This window comes from Epargyreus clarus, unplaced genomic scaffold (genome assembly GCF_041222505.1).
Source record: "Epargyreus clarus isolate Ecla_fem2 unplaced genomic scaffold, WU_Ecla_fem_2.2 ptg000034l, whole genome shotgun sequence".
Lineage (NCBI taxonomy): Eukaryota > Metazoa > Arthropoda > Insecta > Lepidoptera > Hesperiidae > Epargyreus > Epargyreus clarus.
This window is the reverse complement of record NW_027332239.1, coordinates 10,819,677-10,841,459: the sequence shown is the minus strand read 5'-3', so window position 1 is coordinate 10,841,459 and position 21,783 is coordinate 10,819,677. Positions and strand designations below refer to the sequence as shown.

General features: G+C 36.8%; 1 protein-coding gene and 2 pseudogenes across 1 annotated transcript; 1 reads left to right on the top strand and 2 right to left on the bottom strand.

The window, feature by feature from the left end:
• Window positions 1-172: 172 nt before the first annotated feature.
• On the bottom strand, window positions 173-16,649 carry LOC140756052 (dynein regulatory complex subunit 3-like; annotated as a pseudogene).
• On the top strand, window positions 10,511-14,191 carry LOC140756049 (enoyl-CoA delta isomerase 1, mitochondrial-like). The gene is made up of 5 exons (XM_073091444.1): window positions 10,511-10,669; window positions 10,973-11,210; window positions 13,155-13,301; window positions 13,556-13,768; window positions 13,879-14,191. Exons 2-5 carry the CDS (start codon window positions 10,974-10,976, stop codon window positions 14,134-14,136), a joined length of 855 nt encoding a protein of 284 aa, XP_072947545.1. The 5' UTR covers window positions 10,511-10,669; window position 10,973; the 3' UTR covers window positions 14,137-14,191.
• A 630-nt stretch (window positions 16,650-17,279) lies between the features above and the next one.
• On the bottom strand, window positions 17,280-20,173 carry LOC140756051 (dynein regulatory complex subunit 3-like; annotated as a pseudogene).
• Window positions 20,174-21,783: the final 1,610 nt, after the last annotated feature.

The window sequence follows — 21,783 nt, the reverse complement described above, 5'->3', positions numbered from 1 at the left end:
CAATTATTGGGTTAATTATTGTATATTATGTATAGTTTTATTATAATTTAATGATGCATATTACAATTTCATAAAAAAAAGTTTCATGAGGTATGTAGTCCATTATTAAAGTGAATTATTAACATTTAATTGCTTTAATTTTTTAGCGATATTTGAAAAAAAAAACCCTCATTATAATAACAATTATAATATATTATTGTCAGGTCCAATTATATTATTATATTTAATATATAAAAGTCGTTAAATCATTTATTAATCATAAAGTATATAACAGCCCGAGGCGCTCGTTAAAATTGCCGCCACACAATAAAAATTGTGAAGGAAAATATCGTCTAGTACTAAACAGTCTGAAATGTCTAAGGGATCACATTGGCATAAGATGAGCATGGCATATGTAATTAGCCGACAGAATAATGGTCCTTTGATTTTAAAAATTGCCGCTCATTAAGTGCCTGAGCGAACACCTGTGGCACGGCAGAAAATTGTTTATGCGACCAATACAATGATAAGATAACTGTATGAAAATAAAATTTAAATGAAGTTATTCGTTTTCACAAAACAAAGCGGCAGTTTATTAGGCATCCTTGCATCCTTATTTAAATTTTATGTTCATGTACCCATAATTATGTACCTAACACAAATGCATTTCAAAAGTCTTCCCCGAGTAGGGCAGCGGTCTCGGGGTCGACGGTCTCCGTCATGCTCATCTGCATATCCGCCCATTCTTCCCGCTGGTTGTCTATGAAGTAATAAATCACTAGGACTCTGTCCCGGTTGCGCTTGACTTCATTACTGTAAAAATCAAATTGAAATATTTTATACTGTAGAAATTTTAATAATTTTACTTGTATAATAATACTAGCTGGCTCTATTTGTACAATAAAGTATGGCTTTTTAAAATACGACTAGTACTCAGAGCCGTCTTAAGAAATGCCTCCTGGCACGCAAGAATTCGAAGCCCCTTGGTAGATATAATGTAAGGAAAAAAAATCAATGTAGATTTTAGCGAGTCGTGAATGTGAGTCGCTCCTCGTATGTGGGCCTCCTGTGACCTTAGGGTCAATATGAAATAACAAATTAGCCATAATCTGTTATATAGCTAAAGCTTGAAAGACTTTATAGTCTAATTCTTCATAGTTACTCACTCATTAGTTCCTTGCACAAGATCATCCCGCCAGTTGTTCGCGCGCGTCATGAGCAAATCTTCGCGAGCATCAATGAACCTCATGTGATTATCCGACGACTGCGCTACTAGATTCATCATCAAGTCTCTATCCATCATTACCTAGTGCCCAAAACAAAAGTCAAATTAAATAAAAATATTTTAATCATATACGTATAATATCCATAAAAGTAATAGGGTCGTTAAATTATTGAAGTAAGATAAAATATTACCTACGGCATGAAAATTAATATTAAGTATATTTATACTGAATATATTAAATTTTTACGGTAATGCACATTTTCTGTAAATAGTATTTTTTTTTATGATACAAAGTTTAAACGTCACATATCCAAATCTTACGAAGAGACGAAAAGCAAAATATTTTTTATTGTAATTTATCTTTAGCAAACATCGGTATGTAAAAGCAAATTTAGCTTGCCAGAAAATTCATAAAGCAATAACGTATTATTGCCTGCTCGAACGTTAAATTGGCTATTTGAGAAAGAAAGATTGAAAGAAAATAACACTCGCTCGCCTCAAACAGTTCAGGTGGCGCATCCCCCAGCAGTATCTCGTTGCCGAGCAGCTTTGACAGCGTCTCGAACTGTCACATGGACCACATGGCCGATCGTTAAATTGGCTATTTTAGAAAGAAAGAAGAAATGAAGGAATATAACGTAGGTTATATACTAGTTTGCTTCAAACAGTTCAGGTGGCGCATCACCCAGTATTATCTTGTTGCCGAGCAGCTTGGAGAGCGTCTTGAACTATCGCATGGACCACGTGACCGAACGTTAAATTGGCTATTAGAGAAAGAAAGAAAGTAACACGAGCTCGCCTCAAACAGTTCAGGTGGCGCATCACCCAGCAGTATCTTGTTGCCGAGCAGAAAGAAAGATTGAAAGAAAGTAAAACGAGCTCGCCTCAAACAGTTCAGTTGGCGCATCACCCAGCAATATCTTGTTGCCGAGCAGAAAGAAAGATTGAAAGAAAGTAAAACGAGCTCGCCTCAAACAGTTCAGGTGGCGCATCCCCCAGCAGTATCTTGTTGCCGAGCAGAAAGAAAGATTGAAAGAAAGTAAAACGAGCTCGCCTCAAACAGTTCAGGTGGCGCATCCCCCAGCAGTATCTTGTTGCCGAGCAGCTTGGACAGCGTCGCGAACTGGCTCATGGGCCACATAACCGAACGTTAAATTGGCTATTTGAGAAAGAAAGAAAGTAACACTCGCTCGCCTCAAACAGTTCAGGTGGCGCATCACCCAGCAGTATCTTGTTGCCGAGCAGCTTGGAGAGCGTCTTGAACTATTGCATGGACCACGTGACCGAACGTTTAATTGGCTATTTGAGAAAGAAAGAAAGTAACACTCGCTCGCCTCAAACAGTTCAGGTGGCGCATCCCCCAGCAGTATCTTGTTGCCGAGCAGCTTGGACAGCGTCTCGAACTGGCGCATGGACCACATGCCCTCGTGCTCGCGCCACGCGCCGAACGCGTTGCGAGATACCTCCAGCAGCTTCGTGATCATCTCAGTCATGTTCACCGCGAACTGGACCCTGGACTCCTGGAATATTTATTCGCAAGTCAAAATGGTATACATTATTTTTTATAAGGACATAGGTGTTAATCAAAAGTTACGCTTTAAATCACCCTGTAGGTAATTGTTTTGTACAATAAAAACAGTGATAGCCTAGTGGTTAAGAAACTCCATCGCTCATTCGTGGGGTGCGAGGATCGAATACTAAAGATGCACGCACCTCAGATTTTCAAAGCCATGTGCTAATTAGAAAATAATTATCACTTGCTTAACAGTCATGGAATACATCGTGAGAAAACCTGCGTAGCCTAAAGACCATAAAGTTCTGTAAAGGTATATGAAGTCTACCAATGTGCACTTGGCCAGCGCGGTAGACTATGGCCTAATCCTTCTCATTTTGAAACAGACCCGTGCCTAGCAACAGGACAGTCATGGGTTGATGATGGACTGGGAACTGGACTTTGCAAGAAGAATCATTGCGCATTTCCTAAACTAAAATTCCTATCTATACTGCCTATAACATTTTACTGTCCTAAAAATACCTCGTTGATTGGAATTAACGCTCTTGCAATTAGTATTTACCACATATTAATTCTCTTATCGACATATAACATGTTCCCAGTACCTCACATTGTTCATACATAATTGCATCTCTATGGTCATCAGTTTCTTCCACAGATCGTACAGCAGATCGTTGAAGGCCTCTCCAACATCCATTATGTTCGGTTCGAGTTGTTCTATCGTGGCTTGTTTTGTAGTGAACTTGCTAATAATCTCATTCATCTGGCCTACTAAAGGCTTTTTCTTTGCTTCGAAATCTCCTACCACTCTAAAAATGATTTTAATAAAATAATTGGATGGTTGGAATGGATTTCACAGCGTATAACATAAATGGGGGTCGGTATACAAGCAACCACTCTTTTTCGGCGTTTTTCGCTTTTTCTAATAAACCGCTATATGTAGACCGTTCAAATTTTCACAATGCGTTTACTTCTATGACTGCTAAGATATCAAATTATATAAATAAATGAATGCAAATATATATAATGAATGAAAATTTGGTGATACGGAATCCTTCATGTGCGAGTTCAACTCTCACTTGACCATTTATATAAATCTAACTAACTCCTTGCTTCTTTTAACACTGTCTTCCAAAGCATTGTCAACCAGATCCTTGAAAAGTTTGATTTCGTGTTGCCTTGTGTTGTACGCCCCTTGTGCAAACTCCACCAGGCCAGCCATTGTCTCTACGTATTGTTCTTTGTACCTGATGTAAAATAACCTTTTAATTATCTGGTACTTTTCAAGGCCTTTCTCATATATTTGTATATGCAATACCAAAACATAAAAAGCTGTTTTTTACCCGACTGCTTCGGGTAATCGGCCGAATGTTTTAAGTATGTAGGTATGTATAATTTTTTGGTGTGCTAGGTCGTAAAGTACAGCCCAAAATGCTTGACGAATTTTAATATATGAGGTGTTATTGAATTCGTTAAAATTTTAGTCTAAATTGTGTGCGTGAAAACGGCTTATTCAAATAGATAGGATTTTCATAAAACACAGAGGATAAGTATTTACTGTTCATAAAATCCGACTAGTTCTCCTCCAATTTTAAGCAGGAGTGAACCATCTGGATCCTTCTCGAACATAGATTCTATCAGCTCCGGGCCACTGAGGTATTCCACAAATGACAGAGCGTAGAATTCCACTCTGGCGTCATACTCCTCCTTAGCTAATCTTTCCTTCTCTGCTTTTTCATCCGCTTCGTCTAGTTTTCTTAATAAGCCTCTGCAATATTTATGTAATGAAAATGAAATGTCATAATGTAGGTATGAAAGCGGTAATTAAAATGGTGCTAGGCGGTGTGTAAGCGGGAGATTAAACAGTTATTATACCTAAATAACCGGCCAAGTGTGACTCGGAGTCGCGCATTGAGTGTTCCACTTACAAACATTTGTTATATGTATGTAAGTTAAATATTTTTCGGGTTCCATAAAGAAAGTAACTAAGTAGTCCGTCTGCGTTTCTGTCCTCCATTTGAAGGGTTGTAATATTTTAGTTGTAATAATAGTTGGGATAATAGTTGTTGTAATAATAGTTGGGATATTTACCGTGGATTCAATTGGGTACTTGACACTAATAACAATAAAATATGAAATATGATCGATACGATAGCTTATAAGTAAACATAAATTATGCAGTATTTAGTTTAATTTTTAATACACTATAAGTATTTTTATTTTCTAAAAGGAAATTTTCGATTTTTTATCTGTCGGTTGTAAATTCCAAAACGGAGACCGTGCTGCTTGAAATGTCATGTGACGTCACCACACGCATAATAAACAAGACAAATAATAATTATATCGTTTGCTGTTAGGTGGCTGTTAGAGTTGGTTGAATTTATGTTGTGAACCGATATAAATCCACACTATATTAAAGTTGATAGCGTATATCTGCTTAAAGAAGATATACAATGCAATAAATAAAAATGAATACAAAAACTTCCGCGAAATAACCTATGGAAATCACAAACAACTAAGTAAAATATTCTTTACATTTAATCATTTCGGACAGTTAAAACATTTCTTAGCCGACTTCCGATAGAAGAAAGGTTATGTTTAAGTGATTATCAAGCTTTTTTAAATTATACTTATATTGTTATGTGAACTGCTTTAAGGTTATTTATTGGTTATATTTATAATTTCAGATCCTCGCGACAGCATTATAGTGACGACGCTATAGGGTATGTGCAGTTTAAGAAGAAGGCAAGCTTGTGTTTCATGAAAAGTAAAAGTTGTCCTGAACACAAGGTACATCAGATGTCATGCACAGTGTCTATGATTGTATATGAAAAGGAAAGTATTAAATGGGATTACTGTCCTGCCTCCCAAGGATGCTGCAAACATGCAGTAGCATTTTTAATGTGGAGTTGTAGAAGAAGTGAGGAACCAAAAGTTTCGAAAGTGTATAGACAGTAGCTCTTTACTTGCATAGACTACCCAAAAAGATGAAGGAAGGAAAACTACAATACAGTTGCTGTAATTGGACTACAGATTTAATTATGAAAATGACAGTGATAAAAAAAATACATTCAGTTGTTACAGAAAATAATTTTAGGAATTAAGAAAAGCATTAACGCAAGCAGCACACAAATTCAGCTTAGCAAGAGCTTCAATATAAACGAAGGAAATAACAGCTTCAGAATGCTTTGAAGTGATCTGTAGTAATTATTGTAACTGTAACATATGACGATAAATATATACAAAAGTTCTACTGTGTGTACTCAATAGAACCATATAAACTAAATAAACAAATAAAAGACTAATATTAGCAAATCATGTATTTTTAATTATACAGTCCTGTAAGTTAATCAGTGCACATGCACAAGCAATAATAACACAGTCATGATATATTTTAATTGTGTCCTATTAATTACAGAATGGGCCCTTAAAACAGAATTCTCATAGTCGTCTTATAATTCTATTCTTATCATAGACATCTATATATTATATTGTTATAAATGGGAAACAACATAGATGTCACTACTGTGTCTAAAATGCTAAGCAAAGAGAATATAACCACTACGATGCTAAGCTGGCCGAATAGAAAGAAGAAATGGTTGATGACCTCGATGACGATAACAGGAATGACAGATGGGACAGATGTCTAAAAACTGTGGCGTGGTTATTGAGAATTGTTTCTTTAGAATTGGCTTATTGTTTATAGAAAAGCGTGTTGGATATGTCAATGTTGTAATATTACCGCACCATTAAATATTGTTCTGGTTTATGGTCATGTTTCCCCTAATTTATCTCCGATTCTAATATCAGAAGTGGGATAGGATCCACGTGATTCTATCCCACATGCCCCTTAAAGATTTCAGACCGCGTTTATCGGCAAAGTCGAGACCAACAGAGAAGCTGGTATCGTGGCCGTATGCTCAAGGATAGATTGGTCCGCTCAACGGAGAGACGACGGGTGGACTTGCGCCGGCGTGGATGATACTGCCTTTGTCTGAATCGGTCACGCGATCACTGACGCTTGAGACTTAAGTAAGATGTATTTGCTGGTAAAGTGAATATGCTTTCTACTGCGGCATCATCCATGGTAACATAACGCCATTCATTGGATTGGTAACACGGTAAAATCAAATCAACATTTTCATATTTCCGCTATTGGTCCAAACATGTTTATTGTGTGTGTGGTGTGTGAAAATTGTAAGGATTCGTCGAAATAATGCATTTCACGTGTGAACGCGCCCGAAAGATGTAATAATTACAAAAATACAATTATCCAGTTAACTTTTAGATGGTCAATTACAAATACCTTAAAAATGATTTATGAATATCCGATAATTGTTATGCACCGAAATTCTGTACTTTGCCGACATAAGTAAAGGTCAGGATTGGCCGAGCTATGATGATGTTAAAGCCTTTGTTGAATCCGCTGCACCAAATAATGTTTAATAACTTCTATAGTTCGTATGCTTGGTTAGTTATGTTTGCAGGTAACAAGCTCAGTCGACATATTAAACGTTTCAAGCTAGCATGTGGATCATCATCAGATGGTAGTATTTATGCTGCATGGGCGGTTCGAGTTGAGATCCCCGGTATTATGGCAATTCAAGACAAGTGTTGAGGAAATACACCATTCATGGTGCGGAGAGTGGTGTCTTTATGTTTCCGCTATAGTTTTCATTATGAACAAGCTGTAATGTATGTTGCTGGAGTTGGGCTTTTGTACTCATGTTTTTATGGACATTTACCATGTCGCCAAACGTCAAAACGTCCATGTATGATGTATGATGCAATCGTCGAATCTTCATAGAAGTTAAAACGAAATTCTTCACCATCTATTTAATTTTAATTGCTATAATAGCGCTATACTATTGCTAGTGCTATTTTATTAAGTTCTGAACCTGCATATGGGGATTTTCTGTGTAAAATGTTTTTAATGCCTGCCGCTAAATTAATTATTAACGGGTTGGAATTTTGAGATACTTTTGTAAGGTCAAAGTGACAGCACAGCTTCCTCGCAACCACTCTTTCTCATTATTAATTAAATGTTAATTCTGGCTTAAATTAGTATTGTTGTAGTGCAACAAGTATGTTAACGCACGCATTATGAAGTTGAAAGTAAATTAATTGTCTCTAATATTTTGTTTTGCACAGAAACTTATGATGACGAAGGAACTCAGGCTAAGATAGTCAGACAAGTCTACTATAAGCTGCTGGTGCTGCAGGCGTTCTCCAGTGCTACAGCCGCTGTCGAAGGCTGCAAGAGGTGTTTGCTTAGTGCTGCACGGCTGCTTGTTGTGTGAAACGTTCGCCACTGAATGCTGCGGATGCTACCTGGCGCTAAAGGCCCTACCGAACGCTGCGTGCGCTACCAAGCGGCATTCTGTGCGTTGTTGGTGCTGCCGACACTGATAAGCGCTGTCCTGCGCTCCTGGCGCTAACGGGCGCTTACAGGCGCTGTTCTGCGCTTCTGGCGCTGTCGCGCGCTATGGGCGCTACTGGCGTTGCCGGGCGCTGCCGCGCGCTATGGGCGCTGTGGGCGCTGCTACACGCTATGGGCGCTGTGGACGCTGCTGCGCGCTATAAGCGTTGTGGGCGCTGTCGAGGGCCAATAGCCGGTGTGAAAACTGACGGGCGCTGCAGATTTTTTATTTTTCCTCCATGTGTATAATAAGCTAACGAAGTGCCTATGTTATACACATATGGGACCCATGGAACCCATGATATGCGAACGACGTGCCTATGTCATGTGGTCATTTGTTTTTATTTTTTTTGTCTGTTATACATATTTAGCTAACACATGATAAGCTAACGACGTGCCTATGTCATGTGGTAATTTACTTTTATTTTGTCTCTTATACACATGTGGGTAACCCATGATATGCTAACGACGTGCCTATGTCATGTGGTAATTTACTTTTATTTTGTCTCTTATACACATGTGGGTAACCCATGATATGCTAACGACGTGCCTATGTCATGTGGTAATTTACTTTTATTTTGTCTCTTATACACATGTGGGTAACCCATGATATGCTAACGACGTGCCTATGTCATGTGGTAATTTGTTTTTATTTGCAGTACTATGTACCTAAACTATGCTAACGTCGTGCCTATGGTTTATGTCTAGTTGCGCGATTGTGAGTAACTATGCTACACAGTAATTACAGTGTGAAAACTGAGTATTCTATTTTTCGTTTTCTATTTTCAGACTTAAAAAGTAGAGATTTATGTCTATAAAACTCTACAATCAGCTGTGCGCAGACAGATGGTGAGGTTCTGCCTGGTGAATGAAGATGATGACAACACCACCGTGTCCGGGCGTGGCAACACCTCCGTCTACTACTTCAGCCAGGACTGTCGATGCACCTGTGCCTCTGCTGCATTGGTATGAGGCAGTTCCTGCATTTACGAGACGTCGATGGTCCATGAGAAGGATGTGTCGAGAACGCCACAATGTCAGGATGGCCGTGTTATAAATGGGAAACAACATAGATGTCACTACTGTGTCTAAAATGCTAAGCAAAGAGAATATAACCACTACGATGCTAAGCTGGCCGAATAGAAAGAAGAAATGGTTGATGACCTCGATGACGATAACAGGAATGACAGATGGGACAGATGTCTAAAAACTGTGGCGTGGTTATTGAGAATTGTTTCTTTAGAATTGGCTTATTGTTTATAGAAAAGCGTGTTGGACATGTCAATGTTGTAATATTACCGCACCATTAAATATTGTTCTGGTTTATGGTCATGTTTCCCCTAATTTATCTCCGATTCTAATAATATTTAATATATGAATACTTCCACTTGCTGTTTTGTTTTGATTACGTCCCGTTCCAATGATTTGGAATTGACGAATAACTTGAAAGTTACTAAATTTATTCCTTTTTCTCAATAATACTTCTCTTACATAAATAGTATAAAATGTCATTGCTTGCAAACAGAGGATTTAAACATATAAGAATCTGCAAGTTCTTTAACGTTTATGAGATTTGAGTGTTTGGAACTTGTATAAGCAAATTTGTTAGGATATTTAGCGATCGGACTTGTACACATCGTCACTGCACACGCCTTGTAATTTGACATTCTTGCAATTGTACTAATAAAAGTTAAATAATTCCCAAGATTTCCTCTGAAGTATGTGTAGCGTCGAAGTTTATTTCTATATTTTCAATGTGTTGACGTCACGCTACGAAATGACACTTGACCGCCTGTTTTGGCGTAACGTTCCGTTTACCGTAATAAAAATATGTATTTTATTAATAAATAGCCCTTTTTTCGAAAAAATGATCAATGAAAGGCATATATAATACGTATATGAATTCATTAAAACAGTTTCCCAAAAAGTGTCAAGTAGCCAATTCAATTTTTTTCGAGGCATTTCAACTTAGTCAGGCAGGTCAACAACAAATCAGTTATGGTTGCGAAACTTCGATCAACTAGTATTTTTGATCGAAATTGAGAAAGAAGAAGTAGAAAATAATCTAATTTCTCCTATTAAATTATTAAGCTAGATGAGCTGGTGTCTATTCGCGGTGCTTACGCGGCGTAGTCCCAAAATTTGAATGTACCTTTAAAATAGGTAAAGATTTGAAAACTATCCTGTTTAATGTACTTGTATGTATGTTACGTATGTACATATGTATGTATATGATTATATTGACATTTTCAGTTTACAATTTACCCAATCAATAATAATCTTCCTTAAAATATTACTTAACATAATATTTTCAGATTTTTTGACAAATAATACTAATTTCCGTAGGTGTGGCAACACTTCATCTGATTAAGTTTGGCAAGTCCAAACTCCAACTAAAAGTCTGACAAAACTAATTAACTACAAAAAAACTGTCTGTGTAGTGGTTAACTGTGGTAGGTAATAAAAACTCACTACGTTTACAAAGTTTGCTCAAAGACAAAGTCACCACGAAGTGTATAGGTCAATTTAACAGGTAAGAAAAACTTTATTAGAATAAATTATTGTATTGAAAAAATAAAAAGAAACCGTTTGTACAATTCAAAATAAATGAGGCTCCGAGAGTCAACAGACCTTATTAAAACAATAATATAAACAGTAATAATTAATTAGGTAATTAAAAAAAAGATAATGTGTAATTTTAACATAATATGTATTATGTTTGTGTTACTTAAGTGTAATATTCAATTGTTTTAATAAGTGTGATACACTCCAATTTTTTGTTTATAAATAGAATGTAGTTGTTATTATAATAATAATTATTAAAATTCGGTTTTAGGATGTATTTACTAAGACCGGCCGCATACAATGTTAGGAGGATAGTTCCCAATGGCCTCCGGACAATGGCTGGCCAGGCTGATCCTCTTACTGATCTAAAGGTAGACAACGATGGAGTAGCAATCCTGACCATGCAGCGGATGCCCGTAAACAGCCTCAACTTGGACCTGCTGCAAGACTTGAGTAACTCATTTGATGAAGTAGCTAAGAACAAAACTAGAGCCATGATTCTAACATCAGTACGTTTGTATCTTTCATTTTGTTTTTTTTTATTAACACACTTTTTTTTAATATCAGTTTGATTAGTGAATCATAGTACCGCTCTAAAGGTTATGTCAATGAACTAAAAGCTTCCCGATAATTAGTATGTAGTTTAGCTAGTAATCCAATAGTAATAGTAAAAACCTGATATTCCCGCCTGATGTCAAAACTGAAGAATATGAAGGTGTTTGATGTGGTCAGGTGAATTCTCATTTGTTTCTAATTTACTGTCAATGGCCGACAAACATTGCTTACAAATTAGATTACACATGTTACTTAAGAAGTTGATCCTACATACATTTAATCTTACCGCCCATTGACTACTCTCTTGGAATTCATAAGCAACTAGATGTAATAAGTAACTATTAATGCTACTGATAAGTTCCTTGGCAACTGTAAAGTAATTTATGTATGTACGAAGATACATAAGTTTATGATGCATCAATGCTGTTTATACAGTTGTATTTTGAATGAATAAAATGAAACATGTACATCGGTGACTCAAAGAACAAATTGGACAGCAAAGCAAGTGAATCTCTTCAGAGTTTCACTTGCTTTCCTGTCCAATTTGTTCTAAGCTACAGCTTAATGTCGAAATTACATAACAATTGTTGAAGTGTTAGTAGCAATGGGCAGTTAGCCTTATAAAAGCATAGTTATCACAAATATGATTAATATACACAATAAATTCTATTGTTAGATTCACTTGAATAAAAATTATATTACTCTTAGATCGTAGAGTTTAAGGAAAAGCTCTTAATGGATATACAAAGTGGAAAATAAGTACCGCTAACATTGATGTTGAACTCATTATCACACAAACTCTTCACACCAATTAAGTGTGTTTTATTACTAGAATTTATTATATCAATTTTCCATACCTCTATGATAATGACTAAACCTAGCTTGTACATGACATGAAGGATCCCATGATTAGTTATTACACATTTATGTATGAGAGAATTTGTAAATTTAAAGTTTTCAATGGTATTTATATTTAGTCTGGAATGCACTAATGTGAAAATTGACTGTCTTTGGAGTTTAAGCTACTCATCAAGATGATGAACGTTGGACCAAGGTCCCAAAAACCCAAAAAACTAACTAACCCAACGTTGGACGCAAAAAACTAGATGGTAAAGAGTCTAACATACGACATAAACCCATGAAAAATTTTGTACACAGCTGATCACAAATTATTATTATTATTATTACCAAATTACAACAGGAGTTGTTATTATTGATTAATTGTCAAATTTAGAACTTGGCTAGGCAAAAATTCGTTAAGATCGATTATTTACGATTCCTTTCAGCATCCCCCAGAAATAATTATATGTAAAGTCGGTAAGAACAAAAACTGGTCAAGTTTTTTTTTTTATAATATAAGAGTAGCAGACGAGCTTGCAGTCCACCTGATGGTAAGTGGCTACTGCCACCCATGGACATCTGTTTCAAACCCCAGATAGGATTAGATATTCCTACCTGAGGTCGGCCACAGATGCGCCGCTACCCCTGAGGACTAAGCTGGAATGCCTCGGAAAAGTTTTTCTCCCTTACCACACCCTTCAAACCGGAACACAGCAGCACCTAACACTGCAGTTATTAGGTAGAAATAGGTGTGGCGGTGGTGCCGCCGGAGTCGTACCACAAAGGGTTCTACCACCTTCATTCAATTCAAGTACATAATTACAAGCTCATGGATTGTATCAATATATTATAATTATACCTGCATCCTGCTTAAAATTGCAACAACTCAAATAGTTTTTAATTGAAAATGCTTTAATAAATTACTCAAGAAATCCAAGAGATGATATGTTATTTGGTAATGGATGTAAATCAAGCAATTATTACAGTATGTTTTTGATGCATTATATTTATGTTTATTGTTTTATGAAGGTGTTTTTAGATATTTTCATTTCATATAGGCTTCCCCAACTGTTTTTTCTGCTGGCTTAGACATAATGGAAATGTATAAGCCTGATTTGAAGAGGGCTGAAGCATTTTGGTCTACACTGCAAGAAGTTTGGCTAAAACTCTTTGGGGCCAATTTCATCACAGCAGCAGCTATAAACGTTTGTATAAATCATAATACATATATATAAATATTTTCAATTATTTACCATACCATATTTTGCGCCAAATATCCGGAATTTTGTTTATATTTTTTTAAAACTTATCTTCGTTGTTTTTTTAAGACGAATATGACGATACCTTAACTTTCGAAATCCTTGAAAAAAGTACAAATGCACAAGATAAGGGCGAAAAACAAACGTTCCTTGACTGCAATTTTTTTTTAACTATATCTATGTGTGTACTATTCTTGTAGGGCCATTCACCCGCCGGCGGATGTCTTCTCTCGATGTCTTGTGAATACAGGGCGATGGTAGCCGGCAAGTACAGCATAGGGCTCAATGAGACAGCCTTGGGTATCATTGCCCCGCCTTGGTTCATGGACACAATGTGCCACACCATCCCTATGAGGCAAGCCGAGTTGGCGCTCACCACGGGCAAACTGTTCCCTGTTGATGAAGCTTTAAAGGTACATTTTAATTAGCAATATTTTATAATTTTGTCGATTTAATAAAAAAAAAGTGCGATAAGTTGAGCGTTTTCTTTAGGATCATATGATTTTGACAAAAATTATTCCAGGTGGGCCTGATCGATGAAATTGCGACGGACAAGGATGATGCAATAGCTAAATGCAAAGCATTCATTAAGAAATTCGACAGGATACCACCCCTAGCGCGCTCTATTACAAAGCTGAGTATTAGAGAAGGTCCTTTGAAGAGACTACAGGCGACCAGAAAAGAAGATGTAGCCGAGTTTATTAAGTACGTAGGGAATCCAAAAATACAACAAGGTCTGGAAATGTATATTCAAGCTATGAAGCAGAAAGCAAAGAAATGAACAGAAAGATGCTTGTTGTATCTATGTACCATCATTATATTACATTTTTTGTAAATATTTGTATTGATATAAGAATACTATCTGTACATATGTAATATATTATAATCGTTTTTTTGGTTACCACCCACAATATTTTGCTTACTTAGTTATAATTGGGATACTATGTAGTTTTACAATTTTAATCGACTTCATGAGATACGCAATTATTGCGTTAATTAATATTATGTATAGTTTTATTATAATTTATAGCGATATTTGTTTTAAAAAAACCCTCATTATAATAACAATTATAATATATTATTGTCAGGTCCAATTATATTATTATCTTTAATATATAAAAGTCGTTAAACCATTTATTAATCATAAAGTATATTATGGCGTAGCGTGAGTCCAAACAGCCCGAGGCGCTCGTTAAAATTGCCGCCACACAATAAAAATAATGAAGGAAAATATCGTCTAGTACTAAACAGTAGAGGAGCGCAATATATATATCACTAAAGTGAAAAGAGAGAGAGATATATCTATTGAACTCAGTGATATATAAGTATCACTCTTTTAGCTCAATAGCTCACTTTAGCTCAGTAGCTCTGTAACGATATAAGCGACATTTTATATCAGTATTTCAGAGAATCAGATCAAAATGTTTTGATAACATTTTTGATTCTTATAATTAATACTAAACAGGCAAGAAATTACATATGAATTTTACAGCCAACTCTATTTGTATATCCCCTGTTTTCATATTCTTAGCAAAGAAAAAATATTTTAATTTAGTGTTTAATACGTAATGCCTTTGACTCAAATCAGACTCACAGTCACTCGCTCATTTGACTCATCACTCACTCGCGAGCGAGTATAACACTGTTGCGTTGAAGAAGATCTTATATCTGGAATCGTATGGACCTATGAACTCAACCATGTGACGCGGATATAAAGATATAATTCAAAATCGTCGGAGTTAATGAGTGATTAGCTCTTTGGTGAAGATATATATCTTTTATATCACTCACTCGCGAGCTACTCAATTCTACTAAACGGTATCTGAAATGTATAAAGGATCACATTGGCATAAGATGAGCATGGCATATGCAATTAGCCGGCAGAATAATGGTCCTTTGATTTAAAAAAAATGCCGCTCATTAAGTGTCTGAGCGAACACCTGTGGCACGGCAGAAAATTGTTTATGCGACGAATATAAGATAACTTATTTTTTTTATAATATAAGAGTAGCAGACGAGCAAGCAGTCCACCTGATGGTAAGTGGATACTACATCCCATGGACATCTGTAATCAACCCCAGATAGGATTAGATATTCCTACCTGAGGTCGGCCACAGATGCGCCGCTACCCCTGAGGACTAAGCTGGAACGCCTCGGAAAAGTCTGTCTCCCTTACCACACTCTTCAAACCGGAACACAGCAGCGCCTAACACTGCTGTTATTAGGTAGAAATAGGTGTGGCGGTGGTGCCGCCGGAGTCGAACCACAAAGGGTTCAACCACCTTAAAACCTATACCTTGGGCTGTAAATAAAATTTAAATTTAAATGAAGCTATTCGTTTGCGCAAAACAAAGCGGCAGTTTATTAGGCATCCGTACATCCTTATTTTAATTTTATGTTCATGTACGCATAATTATGTACCTAACACAAATGCATTTCAAAAGTCTTCCCCGAGTAGGGCAGCGGTCTCGGGGTCGACGGTCTCCGTCATGCTCATCTGCATATCCGCCCATTCTTCCCGCTGGTTGTCTATGAAGTAATAAATCTCTAGGACTCTGTCCCGGTTGCGCTTGATTTCATTACTGTAAAAATCAAATTGAAATATTTTAAAACGTAGAAATTTTAATAATTTCACTCAAATAATTATTTTAAATATACCACTTGTAGTCAGGGCCATCTTAAGAAATGCCGGGGTCCCTGGCAAACAACATTTCGGAGGCCCTGGGTAGATATAATGTAAGGAAAAAAATTGAACGTCGATTTTAGCGTGTCATGTAAGCCCCTCTTATGTCGGAACCCTGTGACTTAAGTGTAAAGACTCAATAGGTGATTTTTGTTTTTTGTGCCCAGACGAATAGGTGGAAAATTGGGCTGACCCTCAGCGGTGAGGGAGGAGTAAAAATGCATCAAAGAACTTACAGGCCGCGACGGCCGGTGCCTGCGTCGTGTGGGGCTTGTGAAAGGACCTCCTAAAGGGAGGACCATCCCACTAAAAAGTCTCCTTAAAAACTTCGTCCTAGGGGACCCTACAGCCGACATCGGATAGCGACCTCTCGTTGTGGAACGAGAGGCGCTAAACAATAGGTAAATAGCCATAATGTGTTATATAGCCATACCTTGAATGGTTTGATAGTTTAATTCATTCATAGTTACTCACTCATTAGTTCCCTGCACAAGATCATCCCGCCAGTTGTTCGCGCGCGTCATGAGCAAATCTTCGCGAGCATCAATGAACCTCATGTGATTATCCGACGACTGCGCTACTAGATTCATCATCAAGTCTCTATCCATCATTACCTAGTGCCCAAAACAAAAGTCAAATTAAATAAAAATATTTTAATCATATACGTATAATATCCATAAAAGTAATAGGGTCGTTAAATTATTGAAGTAAGATAAAATATTACCTACGGCATGAAAATTAATATTAAGTATATTTATACTGAATATATTAAATTTTTACGGTCCCTGAGGTGAGAACGTAAATGCACATTTTCTGTAAATAGTATTTTTTTTTATGATACAAAGTTTAAACGTCACATATCCAAATCTTACGAAGAGACGAAAAGCAAAATATTTTTTATTGTAATTTATCTTTAGCAAACATCGGTATGTAAAAGCAAATTTAGCTTGCCAGAAAATTCATAAAGCAATAACGTATTATTGCCTGCTCGAACGTTAAATTGGCTATTTGAGAAAGAAAGATTGAAAGAAAATAACACTCGCTCGCCTCAAACAGTTCAGGTGGCGCATCCCCCAGCAGTATCTCGTTGCCGAGCAGCTTTGACAGCGTCTCGAACTGTCACATGGACCACATGGCCGATCGTTAAATTGGCTATTTTAGAAAGAAAGAAGAAATGAAGGAATATAACAGGGGTTTGCTTCAAACAGTTCAGGTGGCGCATCACCCAGTATTATCTTGTTGCCGAGCAGCTTGGAGAGCGTCTTGAACTATCGCATGGACCACGTGACCGAACGTTAAATTGGCTATTAGAGAAAGAAAGAAAGTAACACGAGCTCGCCTCAAACAGTTCAGGTGGCGCATCACCCAGCAGTATCTTGTTGCCGAGCAGAAAGAAAGATTGAAAGAAAGTAAAACGAGCTCGCCTCAAACAGTTCAGTTGGCGCATCACCCAGCAGTATCTTGTTGCCGAGCAGAAAGAAAGATTGAAAGAAAGTAAAACGAGCTCGCCTCAAACAGTTCAGGTGGCGCATCCCCCAGCAGTATCTTGTTGCCGAGCAGAAAGAAAGATTGAAAGAAAGTAAAACGAGCTCGCCTCAAACAGTTCAGGTGGCGCATCCCCCAGCAGTATCTTGTTGCCGAGCAGCTTGGACAGCGTCGCGAACTGGCTCATGGGCCACATAACCGAACGTTAAATTGGCTATTTGAGAAAGAAAGAAAGTAACACTCGCTCGCCTCAAACAGTTCAGGTGGCGCATCACCCAGCAGTATCTTGTTGCCGAGCAGCTTGGAGAGCGTCTTGAACTATTGCATGGACCACGTGACCGAACGTTTAATTGGCTATTTGAGAAAGAAAGAAAGTAACACTCGCTCGCCTCAAACAGTTCAGGTGGCGCATCCCCCAGCAGTATCTTGTTGCCGAGCAGCTTGGACAGCGTCTCGAACTGGCGCATGGACCACATGCCCTCGTGCTCGCGCCACGCGCCGAACGCGTTGCGAGACACCTCCAGCAGCTTCGTGATCATCTCAGTCATGTTCACCGCGAACTGGACCCTGGACTCCTGGAATATTTATTCGCAAGTCAAAATGGTATACATTATTTTTTATAAGGACATAGGTGTTAATCAAAAGTTACGCTTTAAATCACCCTGTAGGTAATTGTTTTGTACAATAAAAACAGTGATAGCCTAGTGGTTAAGAAACTCCATCGCTCATTCGTGGGGTGCGAGGATCAAATACTAAAGATGCACGCACCTCAGATTTTCAAAGCCATGTGCTAATTAGAAAATAATTATCACTTGCTTAACAGTCATGGAATACATCGTGAGAAAACCTGCGTAGCCTAAAGACCATAAAGTTCTGTAAAGGTATATGAAGTCTACCAATGTGCACTTGGCCAGCGCGGTAGACTATGGCCTAATCCTTCTCATTTTGAAACAGACCCGTGCCTAACAACAGGACAGTCATGGGTTGATGATGGACTGGGAACTGGACTTTGCAAGAAGAATCATTGCGCATTTCCTAAACTAAAATTCCTATCTATACTGCCTATAACATTTTACTGTCCTAAAAATACCTCGTTGATTGGAATTAACGCTCTTGCAATTAGTATTTACCACATATTAATTCTCTTATCGACATATAACATGTTCCCAGTACCTCACATTGTTCATACATAATTGCATCTCTATGGTCATCAGTTTCTTCCACAGATCGTACAGCAGATCGTTGAAGGCCTCTCCAACATCCATTATGTTCGGTTCGAGTTGTTCTATCGTGGCTTGTTTTGTAGTGAACTTGCTAATAATCTCATTCATCTGGCCTACTAAAGGCTTTTTCTTTGCTTCGAAATCTCCTACCACTCTAAAAATGATTTTAATAAAATAATTGGATGGTTGGAATGGATTTCAAAGCGTATAACATAAATGGGGGTCGGTATACAAGCAACCACTCTTTTTCGGCGTTTTTCGCTTTTTCTAATAAACCGCTATATGTAGACCGTTCAAATTTTCACAATGCGTTTACTTCTATGACTGCTAAGATATCAAATTATATATGAATGCAAATATATATAATGAATGAAAATTTGGTGATACGGAATCCTTCATGTGCGAGTTCAACTCTCACTTGACCAATTATATAAATCTAACTTACTCCTTGCTTCTTTTAACACTGTCTTCCAAAGCATTGTCAACCAGATCCTTGAAAAGTTTGATTTCGTGTTGCCTTGTGTTGTACGCCCCTTGTGCAAACTCCACCAGGCCAGCCATTGTCTCTACGTACTGTTCTTTGTACCTGATGTAAAATAACCTTTTAATTATCTGGTACTTTTCAAGGCCTTTCTCATATATTTGTATATGTAATACCAAAACATAAAAAGCTGTTTTTTACCCGACTGCTTCGGGTAGTCGGCCGAATGTTTTAAGTATGTAGGTATGTATAATTTTTTGGTGTGCTAGGTCGTAAAGTACAGCCCAAAATGCTTGACGAATTTTAATATATTATTATGAGGTGTTATTGAATTCGTTAAAATTTTAGTCTAAATTGTGTGCGTGAAAACGGCTTATTCAAATAGATAGGATTTTCATAAAACACAGAGGATAAGTATTTACTGTTCATAAAATCCGACTAGTTCTCCTCCAATTTTAAGCAGGAGTGAACCATCTGGATCCTTCTCGAACATAGATTCTATCAGCTCCGGGCCACTGAGGTATTCCACAAATGACAGAGCGTAGAATTCCACTCTGGCGTCATACTCCTCCTTAGCTAATCTTTCCTTCTCTGCTTTTTCATCCGCTTCGTCTAGTTTTCTTAATAAGCCTCTGCAATATTTATGTAATGATAATGAAATGTCATAATGTAGGTACTAGTATGAAAGCGGTAATTAAAATGGTGCTAGGCGGTGTGTAAGCGGGAGATTAAACAGTTATTATACCTAAATAACCGGCCAAGTGTAACTCGGAGTCGCGCATTGAGTGTTCCACTTACAAACATTTGTTATATGTATGTAAGTTAAATATTTTTCGGGTTCCATAAAGAAAGTAACTAAGTAGTCCGTCTGCGTTTCTGTCCTCCATTTGAAGGGTTGTAATATTTTAGTTGTAATAATAGTTGGGATAATAGTTGGGATATTTACCGTGGATTCAATTGGGTACTTGACACTAATAACAATAAAATATGAAATATGATCGATACGATAGCTTATAAGTAAACATAAATTATGCAATATTTAGTTTAATTTTTAATACACTATAAGTATTTTTATTTCTAAAAAGAAATTTTCGATTTTATATCTGTCGGTTGTAAATTCCAAAACGGGAACAGTGCTGCTTGAAATGTCATGTGACGTCACCACACGCATAATAAACAAGACAAATAATAATTATATCGTTTGCTGTTAGGTGGCTGTTAGAGTTGGTTGAATTTATGTTGTGAACCGATATAAATCCACACTATATTAAAGTTGATAGCGTATATCTGCTTAAAGAAGATATACAATGCAATAAATAAAAATGAATACAAAAACTTCCGCGAAATAACCTATGGAAATCACAAATAAACAACGTAAGTAAAATAATCTTTACATTTAATCATTTCGGACAGTTAAAACATTTCTTAGCCGACTTCCGATAGAAGAAAGGTTATGTTTTAGTGATTATCAAGCTTTTTTAAATTATACTTATATTGTTATGTGAACTGCTTTAAGGTTATTTATTGGTTATATTTATAATTTTAGATCCTCGCGACAGCATTATAGTGACGACGCTATAGGGTATGTGCAGTTTAAGAAGAAGGCAAGCTTGTGTTTACTGTTTCATGAAAAGTAAAAGTTGTCCTGAACACAAGGTACATCAGATGTCATGCACAGTGTCTATGATTGTATATGAAAAGGAAAGTATTAAATGTGATTACTGTCCTGCCTCCCAAGGATGCTGCAAACATGCAGTAGCATTTTTAATGTGGAGTTGTAGAAGAAGTGAGGAACCAAAAGTTTCGAAAGTGTATAGACAGTAGTTCTTTACTTGCATAGACTACCCAAAAAGATGAAGGAAGGAAAACTACAATACAGTTGCTGTAATTGGACTACAGATTTAATTATGAAAATGACAGTGATAAAAAAAATATATTCAGTTGTTACAGAAAATAATTTTAGGAATTAGGAAAAGCATTAACGCAAGCAGCACACAAATTCAGCTTAGCAAGAGCTTCAATATAAACGAAGGAAATAACAGCTTCAGAATGCTTTGAGGTGATCTGTAGTAATTATTGTAACTGTAACATATGACGATAAATATATACAAAAGTTCTACTGTGTGTACTCAATAGAACCATATAAACCAAATAAACAAATAAAAGACTAATATTAGCAAATCATGTATTTTTAATTATACAGTCCTGTAAGTTAATCAGTGCACATGCACAAGCAATAATAACACAGTCATGAAATATTTTAATTGTGTCCTATTAATTACAGAATGGGCCTTAAAACAGAATTCTCATAGTCTTCTTATAATTCTATTCTTATCATAGACATCTATATATTATATTTAATATATGAATACTTCCACTTGCTGTTTTGTTTTGATTACGTCCCGTTCCAATGATTTGGAATTGACGAATAACTTGAAAGTTACTAAATTTATTCCTTTTTCTCAATAATACTTCTCTTACATAAATAGTATAAAATGTCATTGCTTGCAAACAGAGGATTTAAACATATAAGAATCTGCAAGTTCTTTAACGTTT

What these genes read in the sequence shown, in the direction of transcription:
- LOC140756049 (XM_073091444.1), top strand. Translation starts at nt 10,974, where the DNA reads ATGTATTTACTAAGACCGGCCGCATACAATGTTAGGAGGATAGTTCCC. An exon ending in GAGCCATGATTCTAACATCA is followed by an intron (nt 11,211 to 13,154) that starts GTACGTTTGTAT and finishes CATTTCATATAG; the next exon opens with GCTTCCCCAACTGTTTTTTC. An exon ending in CTGTTGATGAAGCTTTAAAG is followed by an intron (nt 13,769 to 13,878) that starts GTACATTTTAAT and finishes AAATTATTCCAG; the next exon opens with GTGGGCCTGATCGATGAAAT.